Below are 18,516 nucleotides of genomic sequence, written 5' to 3'. Positions count from 1 at the left end.
GGAATGGAAATCTACAACAAAGTGTTTGGGGTTCAAATTCTTCAAATTATGTTTCAACACAATAAAGTTTCTCATTAAGTGCTCTTAAAATTCAAGAAAATGAAAGGTGTTTATATGAATACAAGAGTTTATTTTTTAATTTGTTTTGTGGTGGCTTGGTGTGTGGAGCATTTTTCATTATATAATATTATTAGTTGGTTTAAAGAATAATTAGTTAGCAACAGTGAAGATTAAAAATCAAAATCTGTTTCAATTTTATACAGTTGGAGTGATTGAAACTAGCAAATTTTATTAATGGGTTAGTTTTGTTAATTCAATTTTAGGGTGGATTTAAATCCATTTCACATCCAAGAAAAAGAGCGGATGTGAAATTTGTGCTGTGTATTATGGTAGGTAAGGGTCTTATAAGTTTGATATTGAAGCGGAAGAAGATGATGAGTGAGGAAAAAATAATTGGTTACCTGTAAATACTTGTGGATATGCTTAGTCTGTCTGTAAAACTCTAAAATCTATACCCTTTTTGAAGCGGATATCCAGAGTATCTGCATGCAACCCACTAGTATGCCAAGACTACTATCTTGTAAGGAGAATAAAATATACCTTTTTACATCCAAAGTACACTCATTTCAACAAAAGCAAATGCAAATACAAAGCATAGCTTCTTTAGAAGGTGCCATCAAAATTATATTAATTCAAGACCAATGAATTAAGATTACATTTAGCAAGTACTTCAATCATCAAAATTGTGGGAACAATTTTAAGAGACCAAAACTACCTCTACAGAATTCACCTGAAACAATTCTTAAAAAAATTTCATTTATTGTCACCATCTATGGCTTAATCAGTGTCTCAATTAGGCTCCCCCGGAACCATACTTCTTTCCAAACACAATCACTTGAAGTTTGTCATAGCCAGCAAGCACACCAGCACCTGCAATGGCACGAAGAATGTTGGCACCTGCGCTTTTAAAGAGAGAATTGGCACCCTCATTCTTAAGAATCTGATTAAATGCATCCATTGAACTCTTGTACTTAACAGCTTCTCCTGATGTCATGATCATCCTTCTTCGAATTGTGTCTATGGGGTACGAGGCAAGGCCTGCGCCGTTGGTTATAACCCATCCAAGAGCAAAGCTTGCAAAGAAACTATCCTGAAATCATTGACAATGGAGATGGTCTCATGTTAATTTTAGTATAAACTTAAAAAAAATAAAATTCATTGGAGCTTAAATCAACCAACACTACAAAACAAGTGGAAAAATGCTTTTATTCCCATCAACAATATTTCTAACTAAAAAGCTCTAACAAGTAAAAATAAGATTTTTCATCATTAAAACTTTTTAACAAGGGAAAATAAATTTTGAACGGCTGTATTTCTTATGAAAATTATAAATTTATTAAATTTTAATAAATATATTAATAATTAATTACTAAAATTATAAAAAAATATTACTTATAATATCCGATATTATCCGTCTGTTAATTGTTCTTTCACTAATTTCAGTTTTCTTATTGTGCAATTTACGAACCTGTAACTTCCCTGTGAAGTTAACTGGCTTCAGTGAATCATACATGAAAGTAGAGGCCGCGATACACAATGATGCTAACACATGAAATATTGAAGCCACGATAAAGCCCTGCAATCCCATCAGTTTTGAGGGTTTTCTTATAGACATCAACCAGTCCATTGAACTGCCTTCCTCCTCCCTGCTTGGCGGCCTTGGCATCATTGGCAAGACGGGTAGGTTCGAGCATAATCCAAGGAGTAGACGAAGAACATGGAAGATGCACCAGCAGCACCACCAAATCCCAAGTTACCTGCAAACCACTTCCAGTAACCATCACGATCCTCCTGAAGTTAAACGGCCTCTTGAAGTAGTCCTTGAATGCAAAATTCAAGGCCTGCAGGAAGGAATCGGGAGATAAAACCATAAAATAGCCTCTTTATAAAAGTTGTGATATCAAATGAAAAATAATAAAATTATCTGGATCTAATTTAAGTATACAAATAGGTATATATTTGATTTGTATCATCAAATAATTAGAGATATATTTGATATATATAATTAAATGATTAGTGATTCCGAGTACACACTTGATATCAATTTATGTACGGTGCGCACAGCATTGCTAAATGAACAAATGGCAAACCTGAGTGGGGAAATAACGGATGACATTAGCTGTGTTGCCTCTCCACAAAGAAACCACGCCCTCTTCCTTGATAGTACGGCTGAAACATTCACAAATTCCACTGTAAGGTTTTGAGAGGCGGCCGGCCTTGATCATCTCATCCTGGTTTTGAATCAACAGCTTAACACGTTCGATAGGAGCAGCAGCAGTCTTAGACACCGCTGCAGAGACTCCACCCATGAGAAAATCAATGGTGATAACTGGTGAAGCCTATCTCTTTGGGGGCTTGTACAAGTACTGGCATTACAGGTGAAGAAATAAGTGAGATGGGACGTTGTTGCGATGTTGAATTGCAATATGTTAAGCGCCTTCTTTGCATCGCCGCCGGGTGCTGAAACCCCCCACAGCGGCTTTGATGAACATCTTGGGATAGAGTGGAACCGAGATAGAGCTGTCCTACTGTCTTCTCTGCAACGCTTGGCTGCTGCTGCCTCTCAGCCATTACTTCTAACAAATTATTAACCTAATTAAACAATCGCACAATAAGAAAAGAAAACAAAAAGTTTAGAGTGAGTTGGATTGCATAGCAAAGAAGAATGTATTGAAAAAAACATGAACCTAAGAAGTTTAATATAAGACAACAAAAGTCTGTAATTCTTTTATATCATCTACTCTTGACCCTAAAATTAGTGCTTAAAAATGATTCCACATAAAGTGGTGAAAATTCAAAAAACCATCACCAATTTGTAATTGTTATTATAAACTGAATGTGGTGAAAATAAAAATTTAACATTACTTGAAGAAACTTCTCCATTTTAGAGGAATGTGTTCAACAAAAATACAATATATCTATTTTTTCAGATTATAAAAATAATCGATCTTAAAGTCTATCCTTCCCCCTACAGTCATTATTAAATAATGAATATAACAAGAATTATTGCCAAAAATTCACCAAGTTATTACATTTAATTGACATTTATTATATATATGGAAGAAACAATGAATGAAACTAACCTGAAAGGCGAAGGTGAAGGAGAAAATGACAAAGAAGAAGAGGGTTTATAAGAAGAACAGAAATAAGAAAAGAAGAGGTGAATGGAACAACTGATAAGGCGAAAAAAGAGCAAGACCAAAAGAAGAGCTACGCGAGCTAACACATATATATCACTAGAAGACCGAGCGATCCGGTCGCTGCAGAATCCACAAAACCAGACAAGGAGATTCATTAATGATTAATCTTAAATATGACTAATAGCCTTTTGATTTTGAAGTGGCTTTCCCTTGCTTTGGTTGCTCAAAAGTTGCGATTCCAAGAGAAGAAGAGTGAGAGAGACTTGGGTTACCATTGCTACTTTTGCGTGGAGTTTTATAGTAAAAATATGTAAAAGAATTAATTGATTTTATGAAAGAAAATTGTATATTAATAAATATTTTATTAAATCATATTTAAATTAATATATCTCAAAAGGATTTGATCATGAGGTTTTTTGTGTTATTTTCATAAGGATTTTGGCCATTTTGAGAAAAATTTGATGTTTTAAAAATTATTTAAGCATTTTTTTACTTAAATATCTTAAGGTAAAATGAAATAAAATGAATATTAACATTTATAATAATAAGATGGTAATAGAACAGAGTGGGATTGATCATCTTAATTTTTATCTTTGTATTCATAAAAGAGGTTTTTCTTTGTTTTTGTCTTGTCCCCTCCTTCTATGCCCATTGAAAGAAAATAAAATATTTATTCAAAATATATTTATTATAATTTAAACTTTTAAGGGGGGGTGAGTTAATTTTTAAGAATTTAAAAATGTATTGGAAAAGAGACAAACAAAAGAATAAACGTGTCAAAGAAAAAATAAGTGGGGATATATCTTTTATTTATGATCGTAAAAATTTTAGTTATTTTCATCCTAGTTCTAATTTCCATTCATCTTGAAGAAAACAAGCCAAACTATTAGATTTGAAGGTTGAATTGTCATTCTTTATACTTAATATATTAATTATGTTAAAGAAGTGTTAATTTGGAAATTTTGAAATGAAAAAAAAAGTTTAGAGATTTGTTGTGAATTTGAAGAAATCAAAGATCCTTTTATCCTTGCAAATTCCAACTTAATCTGAAATTCTAATATGATATCAAGAGATATTTAATCACTTGCATTATTGATTTTTATACGTATAGAAAAAAATTAAATCAAATGGTTTCTTAAGAGACATTTAATGCCTAGAAGCAATATTATTTACATAATATCTATATATTTATATATTTTATTGTCAAAAAATAGATTAAAAATTTGAAAAATATACTTGAAAAACCCAAAAATGAGAAACATCAGTTACCTAACATCAGTAACCCCTAAATTGAAAAATATAAAAAAGATTTATCATGCATATTACACAACGCCAATACAACACGTGTTTAAAAAAAAAAAAAAAACCCTCTCACTATGTGTTACCCACATCGTAAAATTATCTAAACAATATCAAAAACCTACCCAACATATGCATCACATACATATGAAAAAAAAAAAATCCCCAAACCCGAAACACTAAATTTAAGGCTATTTATTATGAACAGTTTCATCCATATGCAACGTATTGCTTATACTAATATAAACCCTAAAGAATTGGTTATTTTTTATGCACCCCCAATTTTAGTCAGCTTAATTAATAATCCTTATAAAAGGTTACATTTTGATATATATTTAAAGATTAATTATTGAAAATAAAAAATATAAAAATCTTCTGAAAATATATCTGACAAAAATGAGTCCTATTTTTAAAAACAGGTTTCAAATTCAATTGGAAGTGCTAATGTAAAAGGGTTTTTAACGTAACTAATATAAAAGTTGTTTTCTCAATTTTGCATTGTTTAGTCCAGAGATTTTCAATAAGATACCAAACATAGTTTCAAATTATTTACAAATCATAAATGTACTCTAAAATAAAATGTTAAATTTCCCGAGTAATGTTATATGTATAACTTTATATACAAACAATAATGTATTACTGTATAGTTAGATAGATAAAAATTAAAAATAAAATAATACTCAATCAGATAATAACACATCATTATTTATGTACAAAAATTATGCATATAATTTTATTAAATTTACCCTCTTCAAACTTTAAAGAAGAAAAAAATTAACACTTCTTAGATTCAATAGGGTTTCTCACAATTATTATAAAGGACAAAAATTCACCAGATCAAAGTGAAAATCAAGATGACACTGTCGTTTCATTAATGTATTACATGAATGAAACTGTATAAACATTAATATTTTTTCATATAATTAAATTTTATATATAAAATTATGAATATAATACTATTTGTAAATAATATACAATAACTGAAAGACAAAAAATCAATATATAAGAGAATGAAATGAGAAAGTTGTATTAAAATGAAAAAAGTTAAATTAACCATGTCTAACACTATTTTTCAACTCCCCCCTCCCTTCTTTACTTCATTTATCATATTTCAATCATCATATCTCATTTACCCTACAAATTTACAGCAAATTCTATAAATTAACATTATCATTTGGTACTAGTGAACTACCGTCCCTTAAGAGGCTTTAATATGCAATGGTTTCTTATAAGACTGCAATAAGAGAGAGGAACAAACCACACTTAGCGATGAAGCTGCCATGGAAGCCCCGGCCAGCCATGGTGGTAGTCGGATTCCAGTGAAGGGGTAGAGAATTCCGGCGGCAATAGGCATGGCGAGAATGTTATAACCAAGTGCCCAAACGTAGTTGAGACGAATTCGAGAAATGGTCTTTCTTGAAAGATCTATCGCTGTGATTACGTCTTCTAAGTTGCTTTTGATGAGAACTATATCCGCTGCTTCTATTGCTACGTCTGTCCCTGCACCTATTGCCATCCCTACATCAGCTGCAACTAAAGCTGGGGAGTCGTTTATTCCATCTCCCACCATAGCCACCGTCATCCCTTTTAACTGCATCCATTGCCAATTCAAGAAAACAAAAGGGATGTACAAATTGTTTATAAAGCACCATGCAATTATAATCATGTCCAAAAGTTTTACCTGTAATTCTTTTATCTTATCAGCTTTTCCAATTGGGTCTGTCTCAGCAACTACCTTCTCTATTCCAGCCTCTTTTGCTATGGCAGTAGCCGTGGCCCAATTATCACCAGTTACCATGATGCTTGAAATGCCCATTGAATGGAGATAAGATACAACAACCCGGGCCTCAGGCTTCACGGGATCAGTTACGGCAAAAGCTCCAGCAATTTTTCCATCAATGGCAACTAAAACACAAGTTCGGGCCAGTTGCTCGTTTTCCGAAATATAGTTCTCCACCGCAGATTCAACAGGGACATGAAACGCCTGCATGAGCCTCTTGTTTCCAACTAAAATTCTTTTGTCACCAACTTTTCCACTTACACCAGCTCCAGTATGCACCTCAAAGTCCTTAGCCTCGTTAACCAGTTTAGTATGGGAGCCAAACTTCTGACTCAGCTTCTTTGCATGCTTCACCACAGCTTTCGCTATTGGATGTTCGCTATTTGCCTGAACAAGTTATAAATAAAAGTGTTGATAAAAATTATATGTAAATGCATGAGCATACACCACTTCGGGCAACTTTGAAACCCATTCATCATCGCTACGTTACAGATGCAAAATTTATTTCAAGCGTTCAAATTAGGTAAAATTGGCACGGGAGTGTTTCAACCAACTTAAATTCCACCGAAATGCATTTTAATTATTGAGGCAGTCTAAACATATATCTGTACCTCAGCAGCAGTGGTCATGTTGCAGAACTCCTCCATTGAAAAATGAGAAAAGAGCACTGCACTGACTACTTCAGGCTTCCCAACTGTCAGTGTCCCTGTCTTATCAAAGACAACTGTCTTTACCTGCAGGATTAACAGAAGATACTATAACAAATGCAGTCACCTCCACGCCAACTTGAAACATTAATCAAGTTAAACTCTCACGACCAAGGTTTCATACTTTCATTTGTACATGTCAGAGGGTAGAAGGGAAAGAAGTAAAATAGTGCTAATGAATGACTAATACATCACCCTAATGAGTATATGATTGTAGAAAACTAATGCAAAGATAATGTTCAGCAACATTCAAAATGTATGCTCTAGTGAAAAAATATTTAAATGAAATATAAAAGAAATGACTTACATCTGTTTTCAATGGAGATATGGCAATCTCAATTGCGTTTAGCAAAAGTGAACCAGTGTTGTTGAATCAATCACATATTTTATCATGATCATGAACTGAATACGTTATGTTATAGAAGAATCTGATCAATAGAATGAGACTACACAATCTGGGAATTTCATTATGTATCTCTGTTACATGTAAGTGTACATTTCAGGTAACACTGGCCAGCAGATAGAACCTTACTGTGTAAACCCACAGGTGGACACAATTCATAATCGAATCAAAATTCTACTTATGGAGCTGCTATGAGAGAACGATAGTCATACCTTGTGTGCCTTTTCAAGTGCAATTCCTCCCTTGATAAGCACACCTTGAGAAGCACCCTTCCCTGTGGCAACCATGAGAGCAGTCGGGGTTGCCAGTCCAAGAGCACATGGGCAAGCAACCACCAATACTGAAATACCAAACTGTAGAGCAAGCTCAAACTCATCCATGACTTTTGGAATCCAATGTTTTGGGTAAAGTCCAGCCACGCCAGGGATGAACCATCCGAGCCATGTAATAAATGCTGCAACAACAACCTGATATGGGGTTAAAAAACAAAATGATTGCTTTGATAAGCAGTGGCAAAAATCAGCTGTAAAGGACCTGCATTTTGTGTAGGTGGTTCTGATTGGTTCATTTGCAGCTAAACCAAACCAAACTCCATGTTCAAGCATGGATCATAAGAGTTTCAAACAAATTCATCTTTTTCACAATTGTGACAATTATATGAAGCAGAAAAAATTAGAAAATTCAACACCGAGTAGAATGACGGAGGATACAAAAAACTCACTGTTGGGACGAAAAACTTTGAGATCTGATCGGCTAGTTTCTGAACAGGTGCTCTGGAAAGCTGAGCAGCTTCTACAAGTTGAACAATTTGAGAAAGAGCCGTCTCTGACGCAACATGAGTAGCCTTAACCAGTAAGCAACCATTCTCATTCATGGTCCCACCAATAACCTATTAATTACATAGAAAAAGTTAGAGCCTTCATTCAGCATCTTATAGTGCCACATATATTAAAATTTAAATGCAAAACCATTCATACCGTATCATTGGGTTTTTTAGAAACAGGCTTTGCCTCTCCAGTAATCATACTCTCATTCACATGACTTTTACCATCGATAACTATCCCATCCACTGGAACTTTTTCTCCCGGTAGAACCTTGATTATATCATTCCTCTGTATCAGCTGAGTACTGATTTCCATCTCTGAAATGACTGTTCCTTCATCATCTAATATTAAAAGATGAGCTGTATCAGGGGCAAGTTCTGTCAGCTTTGCTAAAGCATCTGATGTTTTCCCTTTGGCAACAACCTCCAAATATTTCCCTAAGAGAATAAAGGATATCAACATGGCACTAGTCTCAAAGAAATCTTGCCCTTCAAATATATCTGAAGTCAATGCTTTCATTGCTATATATATAGAGTAAAAATAAGCAACGTTAGTGCCAAGTGCGACCAGAACATCCATATTAGCAGATTTTCGTCTCAATGCATGATATGATCCCACATAGAACCTGACAAAGACAACCAAGCCAAAATATTAATTGTCTCACAAATTATCTGACAAATTACTTTTCAAAAATATAAGTGCTCATATTGTAGCAAACAAAGTATCATTGAAGAGAAGATTGCATATTAAAAAATTAACTTAGTACCTGCGGCCAACAACAAACTGCACTGGTGTGCAGAGGATCCATCTTAAGAGCATCCCAATAGTGAGCATGTTATGAACCTTGTAGTCTAGCCAGCCACCATAAGTAGGAAGCATTGGAAGTACCATTGAAAACAGAAAAACAGGGATGGTAAACAAGCAGCTTAGCAAGAACTGGTTCTTGTACATCCAAGTTTCTTTCTGCTGCTCTGCTTCTCTTTGTCTTGAAGGAATGTATAAGCTTGCACGATAAATGTTAGGGCCATGGGAATCTCCATTAATGTACCGTATAATAGATCTTGGGCCAGTGAGTTCAGGGTCATAGCTAACTGTCACCTTATTTTCTTCCATATCCATTTCAACATGATTTACACCTTCAACTGACTCAAGAAAGGTCTGAATAAAGTTAGCATCTTCCTGTGACTTAACTCCTTCAAGTTTTAAATGCACTTTGTTTGCATCATTGCCAGAATTAATCAAATCAGCTCCAAATCCAGCATCTTCTATTGCCTCAATGATACGGTCAGTATTAGTGACATTTGGATCAAAATGAACCTTTGCTTCTTCAAGAGCTATACCAACCACAGCCCTTTTCACTCCATCTACCATTTGAAGGGCACATTCTACAGACTCAGAGCAGCTGGTACACATCATTCCTTTAATCTTGAGGCGGCATACTGCTATGTCTTGTTCTGGAAAATCATCAACAGGGAAACCTGCTTCTTCAATGGTTTCCTTAATTTGTTTCACCTGAGAAACATTAAAAAAAAAAAAAAAATCAAATCTCCAAGCACGGGAAGAGAAAGCAAACCTTAGATTTAAACATGCCAGAATATGTGAAACCTGGCACAAGCACATACCATAGATTTAAGAAGAAAGAAATTTTCTAACACCATAAAATTCATTTATCAAAGATAAACTTCATACCCATGTAATTCAGGAGGCTTCAGGCTGGAACATTTCCTTTCATACTTTTCCAAACCATATATTTCAGACACAAACACATTACAATGTGAATAAAAATTTGAGGCTAATTTGAGATATAGTTAAATAATTTTTGCCCCTTTTAACAGAGATTCATCCTTTGTATACAATATAGATACTAGTAAAACATAAATAAATGTTAAATCAATTCTAGAATACACTCACAGTAACAAGCTGGGGAACATATTTAACTGCAGCCTGGCCATCAAGGGGTGACACCATGGCACTCTCAACCCCATTAAGTTTCAACAGCACAGATTCAACAGATGCTGAACAAGAAGCACACTTGATCTCCTGTATTTTGAACTTTACCGTCCTAAATTTCTTACCTCCAGCATTAATCTGTTGGGGGATGTCATTTGCAACTCCATTTACATGCTGCAATAAGGGTTTCTTCAGATCATCCCTCCTTTTAACTTCCATTTTTTCCTTCACGGAAATCATGTCCATCTATCCTAAACAACAAAAAAGTTCAAAATCTTTACTATTTACATTTCATATCAGCAAGTACTACAGTTATACTCAAACTCGCCAATTTTTAAGTAATCGCTTCACATTTAAATGCTTAAGCTGATAAAAGTAAAGACCAAGAACAGCATTTGAGCTGCAAAAATTTAATCGTTTGTGTACATATATTAATAAAGGGAGGATTCTTCTCTCCTACAACATGCAAATTATTTTTTCTTAAATCCTCATCTAGACTCAGACAAAAATTTAGCTTAACTTCTTGACCAAAGAATATGCAGATTTTTTGCTCCAAATTAAAAAAAAAAAAGTATGCCCCTATGTAAAAAGATTCATATATACATTTACATAATCAAAATCTTTCGAAAATGAAGGCATAAACCAACCAAAGTAAAAACTAATTCACATATCAACTCACAACAGATTAATAAAGCGACTTCACCAGCTCAATAACATCAAAAAGGCATATCAAACTAACACAGCTCTTCATTTTTATTTTTTTTTATCTCAAACAAACGAATCAACATAATCAAATACAACATCCTCCTCGCCTTGACCACGTAGCTTCACAAACAAACCGCTACACATATTTCAAGAACAAACACTTAAAAATATTCCCGAGTACAAAAAACCAAAACACGTACCTTTAGTCAAGTCGCTATCGATAATCACGTGATGTAAACCAGAACCGCACAATAAAACAAAAAAGCAAAAGCAGAAAGTCAGGGCTTCGCGTCAAATGATACCTCAGGATTTACGAAATCTAAGAAATTACAAATTCGAGAGGAAGCAGTGACGGCGTTTTAAGAGAAGAGACTAAAGAGATGAGACGATAAGAACCTACAGACTAGTGCGCCCGAAAGATTTGTATCCGGTGGTTTTATAACCTTTTGAATTTTTGAATCGGTAACGGTTCCCACCACTTAACGAAAATGGAAATTACGATCGTAACACGTTGATTCCATTGACTTCTGATTCTGATTTTCGATGGGTTTGGGCGTTGGTTGGGCCCACGGCCTACCAACTGTGGCGTGACGTGAGAGTTAGTGGAATGAAGGGAATTAATTAATGAGTCAATAACATTGTCCCACTTAATATTTGACTTAAGACCCTTTTCCGCACCTCGATAATAAAATAGTACTTTTTCATCTAAAATTAATTATAAATAATATTTTCATCTAAATTTAAACTTTATTAATAAAATAATGATATTAAAAAATAAAATTACTATTTTATCTTTATTATTTTATTTTTTAAAATTATCATATAATTTTATATTATCAAAAAAATAAAAATAACATTTTAAATATTTAAATTACAGGAAACTTCTTATTTTCTTTCTTTTTATTCTCACACTTTCTTCCTCATTTCCTATAATCAAGGGCATTTTTGTCATATAATTGTAATGATAATTTTTGAAAAAATTGAGGCTTTTTTAAATTTTCTTAGGGGTTACTGGAAATTCGAACAAAATTTGAGATTATAGAAATTCAAAAAAGTTTAAGGGTGTTTTAAAATTTTAATATATATAATGGAGGCTAATGAACAGTTTCCACATTTGAGGGATTGGGGTTAATTGATATTTTTTCACAAAAGTATTTTTTAACATATTATATTAAAATTTTTGTTCTCTTTGTTATATTAAAATTTTTTCACAAAGGTTCCGAAATTGTTTTGAAATATAATGTAAAGTGCACATAACCAATCTTGCAAAAAATATTAACGTTTTAAATGTGAATAAATATTTGAATATTCCTGAAAAGTAAAATGTAATAATCTATTTTTAATTTGAGTGATCCCATACCACATATTCACAGACTAAAAAAGAATCAAATCAATATATTTTAAATGAAATTTCTCACCACATCTTAAGATGGATACCTGAAAATGTAATGGTAAAAATATTAATTGCCACATTAAAATAGAGATATTAATTAAAATAAATACCAATTTTTCTACTTAAACTTTTTTAGGCAAGCTTATAGTGATTTTACTTTTTTAAACAAATTTAATTTTGTTTTTAATAATATCTTTCTCGGCTAATTACGTCATCCTCTTGATTAATTACATCAAAATTTTGTTTCTGACAACCTATGAGTATTCTATGTTTGTTAGGTTATGATTTGAAGGTTCAAAAACTTATTCGAAATGATTAATTTTTGTTCTAATACAGATCGAAACGAAAAGATTAATATAAGTGCGAAAAAAGATGTGTATGGGTGCGTGAGAGTGCACACGAGTGCCTATGGATGTGCGAGCACGCACTCATCATTTTACATTTTCTATCTCATGACCTCATCATCTAGGGCACACCTATGGGCCTAAACTATGTTGACAAAAAATGCAATAAATGAAATGAAAACATTTCACATATCAATAAAAGTTTTTTCATAAAATATTTATTGAAAATTGTACTAATTGTGTTGATCAAACTAGGTTAAGATAAGAATTTGTCACCTTAACTATGTGAATAACATAATTAGCTTTTGTAGTTCCCCTTTCCATACACATAATATAATTAGATTGTCATAACATTACAACTGAGGGTACCCCACTGTAGGCATGTGTATAAAGAATCTCACAAGTGTCTCATCGCAAGAACCTTTTAAAAAATATATCCTATGGTTTATGAGAAAAATCATTTTCTTTCATGGGTGTCACAAAATTTTAAAAGTCATGACATTGAATTCCACATGCATAACTGCAAGAACAAGTCTTACATAGCTCAACACTCTAATGAACATAGAAGCACTGTAAAATATGCTAGCTCATCTCATACATAAATACTCAATATAATTTTGTAAAAACATAAACTTAGACTCAAGCTTTTATTAAACTTCTCTTTTTGGCTTGGTAATGTTTTCGGTTCTCATATAACTTGCTTAAGAGTTTGTACTTCTACATACTCATAATGTTCTTTCAAACTTATGGAACAACTTGTAATGAAACGATTAGAATTATAAGATTACATTCTTCTCAATATTTCTAGATACAAGGATTTGTACTCGCACTTTGAATCAACATGTGTGTAAATGACTTGTTTAATCACTATATGTTCCTTGCAATCACTCATGATGTAATGTCTAGACGCTTCTTTAATAAAATTCTTAGGCATTTTTCTTGAGGTAATGTCTAACCGTACAACAATATGATAAAAGTCTGCTTCATGTTATGAATTATGTGAAGTAGATTAGATTCTATGTTATGGTTCATTTTGTGCAATCTTTTTGACTAAGTATTTTTTTTTTTTTACATTAAGGAAGTATTTGATTTAGGTAATTTTTTATATCAAATTATAATATTATCTTGAAAATTACTATATATAAATTATTACTATATTTAATAAAATTTAATAAAAATTGGTAAATATAAATAATTATTATGTTTGGTTAGAGGTAATAAAATAATACTAGTATATTAATTTACTAAATGTCCTTAAGATAATTATTCTAATTTTTTTTTATGTTATTTGTTATATTAATTGAAAATAATATTATTTTTGTCTTTAAAAAAAATTAATAAAAAGATATAATTATAATAAAATCAAGATTATCATGGTAAATTTTTAATATATAAGATGAATGTGATAATTAGATTACTCTTTATATAAGTAATGAAAAATATACCAAAGTAATCTTCATTATTCCTCAACCAAATGCCCCTGAAGTAGGTAAACTGAGTATCCAAACTCATGTCGTATTTATATCCACTCCCTTCTATACTTTAAATTCATCTAATATATGTAATAAAAGAACACAAAAAATAATTAAAACAAACTTCAAACCTATCACGAGTTGGTAACTTAAAAAAAAAATTCACACTTCAAGCTCCACAAATACATGTTACCTAAATTTCCACGATATTTGTCCAAGTCAATAATCTTATTTTGAAAATTCAAATAATGTTTATGATTTGAGAAACAAAGAAGAAAGGTGAAGGTTTTCTGAAGTATAGGAACAAATAGAGGCACTGATATTTTCGTATTAAAATGTAAATGTTGACTAATAAAGTTTTGTGTTTGCAAATGTAACCGTTTTCTTCTTTCCCTTTTAACTTTTAGCCTCTTCTCCTTTGCTAATGGTTCTAATGGGTTTGAGTTTGGTGGGTGACAATTATGAGAGGGTCAGGTGTGGATATGTGACATTTATGACAATTAAAATTTTCAAATTTGATTGTAGGTTTCGAATTGTCTTGTGTAAAACATTAATATGATATTTATAAAAGAGTTCATCTTTATAATTTTTTTCAAAGTTTGTTAGGTTAAAACTTTTGTTAAAAATCTCAGTTATGGTTAGAAGTAAAATCATTATTTATTAAAAAAATTAAAGTTTTATCATATTTTCCTCCCAAAGTTTAAAAACTCATAATTTCCCCCTAAGATTTTTTCCTCTTCTCTTCTGCGATAATCTACTATCTTCGACTGTTCCCAGTCTCTCTCCCTTTACTCTTTGATGACTTGGACATGAAAATCATTTGGAAATCTAGACAACTTTCACCTAAAAATCCAAATGATGTCTAGAAGAATCGTTTGGGCATGTCATTGTCTGAAAATCTGGACAACGACCATCCAGATCCAGATGACTCGTTTAGACATCATTTGGAGTTTCAAATGAAAGTTGTTTGGATTTTTAGATGATTTTCATCTGAAAAGTCATTAAAGAGCAAAGGGAGAGAGAACAGGAGGGGAGATAAGTTAGAGGGAGAACGACTGATGGTTAGAGACAACAAATCGTCATCAGAGAGAAGAGAAAAAAACCATAAGGAGAAATTATCACTTTCCAAACTTTGGGTAGGGAAATAATGAGTTTTTTAAACCTAGGGAAGAAAATGTGAAAAAAACCTTTAATTTTTTTAATAAATAACAATTTTACCCCTAGTCCTAATTGATATTTTAATAGAAATTACCTTATGGATGGATATTTAGATTTTTGAAATTTTGGAGATAATATTTTGAGATATAACTATACTTTGGATGGGATCGAGTCTTTTGGCCTTGTTAATATATAAAAGCAATGAAACTAGCGTCGTGGACAAAAGCATGGAAATGATTTTTGTGTGTAAACTATGTAGGTTGATAAAATTAAAAAGCATGTTAATAAGTTATTAGGATAATGAATATCACCCTTGGAAATGTCCATTGAGACCTTTTTTTTGGTAACAAAAACTTCACTCGAATTAGATTGCTATTTTTAGAACCGAATTAATCACACTAAGTAATACAAATTTTAGGTCTAGTAACCGACTCTATAATCACTAGAATTAATATTTGTTATACTCGATATGATTGATTTTATTTCAAAAGTGATTATCCGATTCAAGTAGGATCCAAAAATGTTCATTAAGACATTTTCTTGAAAGGATAGAGAATAGTTTTGACTATATTTCATTAAAAGTCAACATGTATGATGTCCACCGTATAATTGAAAAGGATAATTTTTATTTTTCAAACATTAATAAGATAACAATAAATTAATGAATAAAAATTGTTTTTATTTATAAGCTTTAAAAATTGTTTAATGAGTTATCTAAGTACTTTTTTTTAGTTTATAAATTGATTCTTCAATATACAATATAAAATTTTACACAAGATAAAATATGATAACAACGGTCAATATTATAGAATAATATTGTTATTCACTGTATGCTAAATATATATAGGATATTATACAAGATTTTGTCTAATTGAATGAGAAAGCAAAAAGGCATCAGAAATCACTAGAAATTCGATTGAAATAGTTGGATTTTTTTGCACAAATTTGTATGAAAAAATCACACAAAACCATGCGATAGAGTTGTGCATCAACTAATGCACAGCTCTTCCAAAAGACGTCTAGCTTCATCACACGGACTTAAGTAATTTTGTTGCACAGATTCATGTGATGAATCTGACCATTTCAGTTAGATTTTTGGTAGTTTCTATGCTAGGAAACCACTAGGGAGGGAGAAAGCTTACCAATGGTGGGGTTGACAATGCTCCAGAGGGAATCATTGGAAGGAACGGTTATCGAAAAGAGGGAATGAATTTTTAGGGGTGTAAGTGTAATATTTTAAACTTTGAGAGAGGTGGTTGTTTATTTTAAAATATAAAAACTCTAGACACCCTAAATGGTATAGATGAAAAGTGACTTTTTAAAATTAAGTTAAGGAGAAATTGTTAGTTTTCAAAACTAAGGTGGAAAATAACGATAATTTTTTTCTTTAAATAAAATTTTAAAATGACAATTTTACCTTTGACAATAACAACCAAAATTAACAAATAGGTAGGTGTTTAAGGTTTTTAAAGTTAATAGGTGAAAACTTGGAAAACAAGTAAACTTTGGGGTGGGAATAAGTCTTTTGGCCTATATAGAATATAAAAAGTTAATAAAATTATTATTATTATTTTTTTTTAGGGCCGAAAACTTGTTCCAACCCAAGGTTTAATGTAATTCCAAATTCCAACGTACCAATTTTCAAAAACCTAAATGCCCACTTATGAGTCAATTTTTATTAAAAAATTTAATTAAAGTTAAGAGTACAACTGTTATTTACTAAAACTATTTACAAAATTAAAATTTTATCTCATTTTCTCCCTAGGTTTAAAAAACTAACAATTTACCCATATCTAAATTTTGAAAAGTAAACATTTTCCCCCTAGGTTTTTGAAACGGGAAATTATATTAATTGCCCATTTTACCCTTTTATTAAGCAAAAATGCCCATTTTATCTATTTTTAAGCAAAAATGCCCATTTTTCCTATTCCTAAGCAAAAATGCCCTAGATTTTTTTTAAAATACCAAAATTACCCTTCACCACATCTATATAAACCATCATACTCTCACTCTTATTATATACATTTCTCATATTACTCAAACACTCACTTTCACTCTCATTTTTACTTAATATCAATTACTATGGATTCGTTCGGAAGAAAGAAGTTTGTATTTCTGAATTCGAATAAAAAAAGCAAATCGTGAAAAAAAAATTATTTATACGAATCTTAACTCAAAACTTAATTTTATTTATTAAATTTAGTTTGTATGTTATGTAAATGAGGTATTTGAATATTAGATAATAATTTAGGGGTTAAATGAAATGGTAAAAAAATATAGACATAATATATAAAAGATTTAAATAACAGATTAAGAATAAATATGTATATTTTAATACAAGACAACATACAAGGATGTTAAATGAAGTGTTAGATAATTATGAAGGGCTAAATGAAATGTTAAAAAATATTAGAGGTATTTTGATATTAGATATTGTAAGAACATTTTAAATGAATTATTAAGCATAGATAGATACATTTTGATATAATACAACATACAAGAGTGTTAAATAAATGTTAGATAATTATAGGGGGTAAAAAAAATATTAGAAAAATATGGAGGTATTTTGATATTACATAATATATGAAGAATTTAAATAACATATTATGAATAAATAGATACATTTTGATACAAGACAATATACAAGGGTGTTAAATGAAATATTAGATAAGCATGAGGGGTTAAATGAAATGTTACAAAAATATGCGGCTATATTGATATTACACAATATATGAAGGATTTCAATAACATGTCAAGAATAGATAGATGTATTTTAATATAAGACAATATACAAGGGTATTATATAAAATGTTAGATAATTATAGGGGGAAAAATGAACTGTTAGAAAAATATGGAGGGTATTTTGATATTAAACATTGTACAACGATTTTAAATGATATATTAATAATAGATAGATGTATTTTTATACAAAACAACATACAAAGGTGTAAAATTAAAAGTTAAATAATTATAGGGGTAAATGAAATGTTTAAAAGATATGAGGGGTATTTTGATATGAAACATTGTAAAAATATTCTAAATGAAATATTAAGAATAGATAGATGCATTTTAATACAAGACAACATACAAGGGTGTTAAATAAAATGTTAGATAACTATAGGGGGTTAAATTAAATATTTGAAAAATAAGAGGGGTATTTTGATATTAATCAGTGTAAGACGGTTTTAAATGGTTATTGTGGACTTTTTATTATAAATTATTACTTTTTTCCAAAAATTTGTCATTGTAGGAGTGATAATTAAAATAGCTGGTTATGCATC

General features: G+C 31.1%; 1 protein-coding gene and 1 pseudogene across 5 annotated transcripts; both read right to left on the bottom strand.

Moving 5' to 3' along the window:
* Window positions 1–662: 662 nt before the first annotated feature.
* Window positions 663–2,736, bottom strand: LOC123205646 (annotated as a pseudogene).
* Window positions 2,737–5,502: 2,766 nt separating this feature from the next.
* Window positions 5,503–11,315, bottom strand: LOC123205609 (copper-transporting ATPase HMA4-like). Of its 5 annotated transcripts, XM_044622604.1 has the most exons (9): window positions 11,069–11,307; window positions 10,125–10,414; window positions 8,980–9,725; window positions 8,367–8,838; window positions 8,111–8,278; window positions 7,602–7,856; window positions 6,891–7,013; window positions 6,181–6,666; window positions 5,503–6,090 (listed from the first exon to the last, which is right to left on the bottom strand). In XM_044622604.1, the coding sequence occupies exons 2-9, from the start codon at window positions 10,407–10,409 to the stop codon at window positions 5,698–5,700; spliced, it is 2,928 nt and encodes a 975-aa protein (XP_044478539.1). In that variant the 5' UTR covers window positions 10,410–10,414; window positions 11,069–11,307; the 3' UTR covers window positions 5,503–5,697. The 5 variants fall into 5 exon arrangements, with proteins under 5 accessions (XP_044478539.1, XP_044478535.1, XP_044478536.1 ...); XM_044622600.1 differs by having other exon boundaries at window positions 5,503–6,666; window positions 11,069–11,315; XM_044622601.1 differs by having other exon boundaries at window positions 5,503–6,666; window positions 10,125–10,409; window positions 11,069–11,315.
* Window positions 11,316–18,516: the final 7,201 nt, after the last annotated feature.

The sequence above is a fragment of the Mangifera indica genome, unplaced genomic scaffold (genome assembly GCF_011075055.1).
Source record: "Mangifera indica cultivar Alphonso unplaced genomic scaffold, CATAS_Mindica_2.1 Un_0010, whole genome shotgun sequence".
Classification (NCBI taxonomy): Eukaryota; Viridiplantae; Streptophyta; class Magnoliopsida; order Sapindales; family Anacardiaceae; genus Mangifera; species Mangifera indica.
The sequence above is the reverse complement of the archived record's forward strand: the minus strand, read 5'-3'. Positions and strand labels throughout refer to the sequence as shown.